At 33.5% G+C, this 5,398-nt stretch overlaps 1 protein-coding gene across 1 annotated transcript in view; it reads right to left on the minus strand.

Annotated features, from left to right (window-relative positions):
• The window catches only part of MARCH1 (membrane-associated ring finger (C3HC4) 1, E3 ubiquitin protein ligase), a 306,701-nt gene extending 306,324 nt beyond the window's left edge, over nt 1–377 (minus strand). The window contains exon 1 of the mRNA XM_012646104.1: nt 267–377. Coding sequence (XP_012501558.1) covers nt 267–377 — 111 coding nt within the window. The remainder of the gene's footprint in view (nt 1–266) is intronic.
• Nucleotides 378–5,398: the final 5,021 nt, after the last annotated feature.

The raw sequence follows: 5,398 nt of genomic DNA on the forward strand, positions 1-5,398 counted from the left end.
AAAGTCACTAATATAAGAAAAGAACAATGCCCAAAGTGACAAAAAGAAAAAGAAATAGTTGTAATTTGAATTAAATTCTAATATCATATGACATTAAGATTTTTAATGTCTATTAATTAAACTGAATCTATATGAACGATACAATACAAATGCAAATACTATTGTAAACAAGAATAACATTTACTTAGAGGGTCATCCCTCTCCCTATTTCCTTGGCACTCTATTTACATACAAGACATTTTGAGATAAAATAACTTTCCACTCACCAATGTGGAGGTTTGTGAGGCATCAGCCAAATCCCCTGAGATCTCGGGTGTTCGTGTGTTGTTTGGAATTCTGTGAGGGTTACGGGCTATCGCTTCACACCAGCCCAGCATTTTCTCCTTCCTCTTATCCCTTTTCAATTTCTGAAATTCTGAAAATAATTTACATTCCCTGAAACAGGTCGCTTATTTTAGTTGTGTTTTGGAAAATATACATAATTAAAATTAAATCAACAATATAATGTAATACCAATGAAGACTTTTTTTTAACTAAGGATTATGAGGATCAAAAGAAGAATGTGCCAATTATTAATAATATCCTAGAGTAACAGGGTTACGGACAATGGAAATAGTATACATCTTTTCAAAGGCCCTGACATCTTTTATACCCCTCTTTATGACATTTGTAGACAATGGGTATTCCTTGTGCCAGGTTCTAAGTGTTGTTTGCAGATATCAGTTTATAACAATAAGTTCTTACCTTGAGAGCTAACAACGGAGCCAGTTCCTGATAATACCTACATATTTTAATAACATCTAAAATTTGGCATAGCTTTTCAGTTGAATATCCTACAAAAGCAGAATAAAATGGATATAGGGCAATAATAAAGTTATTCATTCTAGCAGTGCCATGATTCTCTCTCTCATAAAGTTCTGCCAACTAAAAAAGGGAAAATTTTATTGCAAGTATGATAAATTTAGTATATGACATCAATCACCAGTATAATCTTCTCAAAAATAATAATTAAAAAAAAACCCTCCTCACTATGTCATGAGTAGAAATATTTCCACAGCTCTCTCTAGCTTTCCGAAACTTTCCATTTAGAGGAATGTTTTGTCTCGGAAAAAGTCATATCAACAATGACTTTTAACATAATGGAGAAACATGGTTTCCTTTGTAAAGTTTTATAGCCTACTTTTCCATTCCACCACCCTCAGTAATTAGAGATAGTTTATTTCAGGTCTTTAGTTAAATGCATTACACTGTCAATTAAATATCAAAAATAATGTGGAGTAATTATTTTTCACAGCATCCAAAGCAATTAGCAATCTGGTGGTTTATAACATTTCAGGGATTCAAAATTGCACATTTCATAGCACGAAGAAAAATAACATAAAGAACGGTTGCACTAACAGATTGATGAGTTATTACTCTAAATAAAAAAATACTCAAGTGTATCTGAGCAATGTAAATAGGGAAGTGATAAAAAAATCTTTTATAAAAATAAGTCTAAGATACTCAATGGAATGGATTTCTTAATAAGACCAGCAATCTATCTAATATAAGTGACTTATTGATTGGAGATACAGAGAAAAATAAGGGGAACTTGAAAACAACTATTTGAATAAGCAACAAATTATTAGTGCTTGTTCTTTCAAACACATTGCTTGAGATTTTATGGAAAATTCTTATCTACTTAATATGAAATCTGCATATCCAACTAATTTGCACTCCATAAAAAGTAAATATTTCCACATTCCCAGTATACATTATCTTGGTTACTCATCAGCTTTTAATTGCATTTCTTGAAGTGTGCTAAGAGTAAGTGAAAATGAATATCTTTATTCAAAGGCAAGGAGTGAAATGATACATAATGACCAAAACAACGAATCAAGTATAAACAAATGTTGTACTTCTAAGTCATTTACCACTTACTTTTTTCAATTTTAATTCTATAATTAAATATCACTTTAGTACTTAAATGTTCAATTCATGCATGAATAAAAAGTGTAATAGTGTGGCCCACAAAATTATGATGCCATCAGTATCCGTTCTGAGATATTTTTATAAAGGCCAACAACTTCTTATTTCCATCCAGATTCTTTTTGATATGGTGGTGGCAGTAGCTGTGTCACTTCTTCTTCAGGAAACATTAATGCATACATATTTATTAAGCCCCTACTATGTTGTAGTACTGAAGTAGTCATGGAAGAGCCATAAGATGAGGATTATTTTCATTTTTGATATGAGTTGGGTTCAGTGCAATAATCTACTCTAGAGAATTTTAAAGGCCGAGAACCACTGGGATCTTTCGGATCTCTAATTTTTGGACTTGTAAACTTATCTGGTCAACTCCAAGATGACTGACTGTTCCTTCTGATCTTAGATATCTTCCCTGAAGCTGGCTTGTGTAAATCATCTTTTTGAACTATTTTGCTGAACTGTTATTGACAAGTTGTCATGTCAAAAGCTATTTTGGTTATACCTGTGGAAGTATTATAATAAAATGTCAACTGAATTTTAGTTTTCTAGTGAGTGTAGTAGATACTATCTTAATTTTAGAATGATTAGCTAGACTAAATATTTCAAAAAGGTAAAATACATACTTTTTATATAAACAATGTGTTACTAATAATCACTGCACTGACTGTTACAGGAAAGAAAAGAAATGTGATACATGGCTATGGACTGGAAAGCTTGTAATTTAACTTGGACATATTCATAGAAATATTTACAAAGGAAGTTGAATGTGTGACATGAGAGAGAGCAATCTAAATACACATCTTCACTTCAGCTTTTTATTACATTAATGCAAAATATATGAGAACATTAAAAAAGCCTATGATGGTTGCATTACTACATCTGGACATTCATATCACACTGTAAGAGAGAAATTTTGTTTAATGACTTGCTCTGTATATTATACATCTGCTGACTTTGTTGGCTGCTTTAGAATTAGAGCATCATCTCCTGGAAAAGTCAATGTTTAAATGACCTTGAAAGAAGTGGCACGGGTGTCAGTGAAAATTGGAAGGGAGAGAGACGGGATAAAAAAAGAGAGATCCATTGCCTACCCTCTAAACTCCCTGTGGGTAAGGAACTGTTATAATTGCCTAATAGCAATATCTTCTTTTCCGTTACCACAAAACACTTAAATTTTGGATCACATTTCAAAGAATTCTTTTTTTGCATCATTGATGCTAAAGTAGATATTCTGGATTCTAGAAATAGTTTAGGTGAGTTGAGAGAATTGAAGGGTTAAAAATGTTGATTGCTGAGCCTCTGAAGACCAGTCTTCTTCCCACACAGGTCTGAAGTACTCATCATACTCTTAGGTATAAGAATGTACTGTCAGCCAGAAGGATAGGCAAATTATGAGCATTTATAATTAACCCTAAAGCACTTTAAACTGTAAGTATCATCAGTAATATATTAAAATGGGAAAGTGGTCATTAAGCATTCATGTTAATTGCTATCTAACCATTGAACCAAGCTAATATGAGATACGGCAATGAGCAACTTATATAATGATCACAGGAAATTGAGATTTAACTAAGCTTAATTTTTAATATGCTACTTCAAGCAGATATTTAATTTAATAAATAGGAGCATGGTGCATTCTCTGTGAACTAAATTGACAGCAAATTAAAATTAGGGAAAAATGCAAGGCAATTGGGTGTATCTTATGGAGAAATAATTTACTTTTAATTCAGGAAACATTTACTGAACATTTCCTTTGTGCCAGACACTGTGCTTGGAACCATTGGTACAGAAAGGGAAGAGAGTCAGAGCTTAGTATTAGAAGGGGAAAGAGACAAGTAAGCCAACTTGTACAGGATAGTGTGACAACAGCTATGATAGCAGTACATGAGCACTGTAAAAACTGAGAAAAGACATTTAACTTAGCATCAGGTGCAGGGGAAGATTGATTTTGGAAGAGGTAACGTTACAAGTAATTCACATGAAAGTTAAGAATTGTTACAGTTTCAAAGGCTTCTGCCACTACAAGCTGTGTTGTACAACCCCAGGGGGCATCATTCACATTGCAATTCACATAAATGGCTCTGCACTCCAAGGGATGCTCTTTATATTAAACACCACATGCATTGTGCGCCTGGAGTTGTGCAACCAGGAAAAATCAGCACTGATGCACTGATTTCTCCAATTGAATCTTTTTACCCTCAGCTTATTTTACCCCAAGTCTAATGTAATTTAATTTTCAAAGCAGAAATTTGTTTGCCACAGAAAAATGCAGTTTACTGCCTATACTTATCTTTCTACCACCTCAATCATTTCTTCTCTCAAATTTGTCCATTCCATACCATATCCAGTAAAGAATAGTTAAGTTCAAGCTAAATAATCCCTTTTTTCAACACATACATATAAATGCAAAAGTGCCCCCTCATCCTCAAATCTGAGACTTCAGCATGGCCATTGTTTAAGAATTGGAAGAAATTTTTCAGTTGAAAAAATTTCAGAGATTTGACTGTGTATTTGTTTAGCTAACATGTGGTGAAGAAATCAATGTCTAAACTACTGAACACCCCACCACCAGAATAGTAATAAAGTTTAATTTCAATTATTAAAAAAAGCAACTTACAAAAAAGAAAAGAAAGGCATGGTTAGCAATATTCTTCCCTTCCTCATTAGATTGTATATTTCTGAGAATTAATATTTGTTCCTTGGTAGTGTGTGTGTGTGTGTGTGTGTGTGTGTGTGTGTGTGTGTATGTTCCAAGAGTTACTCTCTGGATACTCGGAAAACTATAACATACATGCCTACAACTCTCAGCATCTGCTGCTATACACCTCTGAAGTACTTAGACATGGCTATGAATTGTTCTTGAAAATTTGGAACGCCATAGATAACTGAGGAATTTTGGTTGGGGATGAATTTTGCAAGTCTTTAGATCAGATAACCATATTGGTTAAATGTCCTGCTATGTGATGGAAATGTGTCCTGAGGGCCTTCCTGATTGCACTGAGTAGGATGTTGGATTTCTCAAATGGAGGGGGAGATTCATATTCGTATTCTAGGAGGTAGAACAGTAACTGACATAGAGCCCATAAAATGCTTATTGATAATACAATGAATGAGAAGATAAAGAAGTGTTCTACTTTTTGAAACAGCCATAATGTGAGTCATAGTGAAGGTTTAAATTTTTTGATGCTTTTTCTTGGACTGTCTGAAAGATATATTTAGTACATAGTTTTCTTTTAAAAAATTATTCATCTACCTTGGAATTCCTTTTTAAAGCACCAATCTTTCTATGAAGGCTGATAAACTACTCTCACCTTGTGAGGTGGCATGGTAGTGAATTAAGAAATGACATAATGAAAGGAGGTAGGGTTCTCATTCCCTCCTCTGCTGAGACAGTGCAGAGAGAAGCTTTTTGAGGAAATAGTCCTGGCAG

This window comes from Propithecus coquereli, unplaced genomic scaffold, assembly GCF_000956105.1.
Source record: "Propithecus coquereli isolate 6110/MARCELLA unplaced genomic scaffold, Pcoq_1.0 Scaffold240, whole genome shotgun sequence".
Taxonomy (NCBI): Eukaryota; Metazoa; Chordata; class Mammalia; order Primates; family Indriidae; genus Propithecus; species Propithecus coquereli.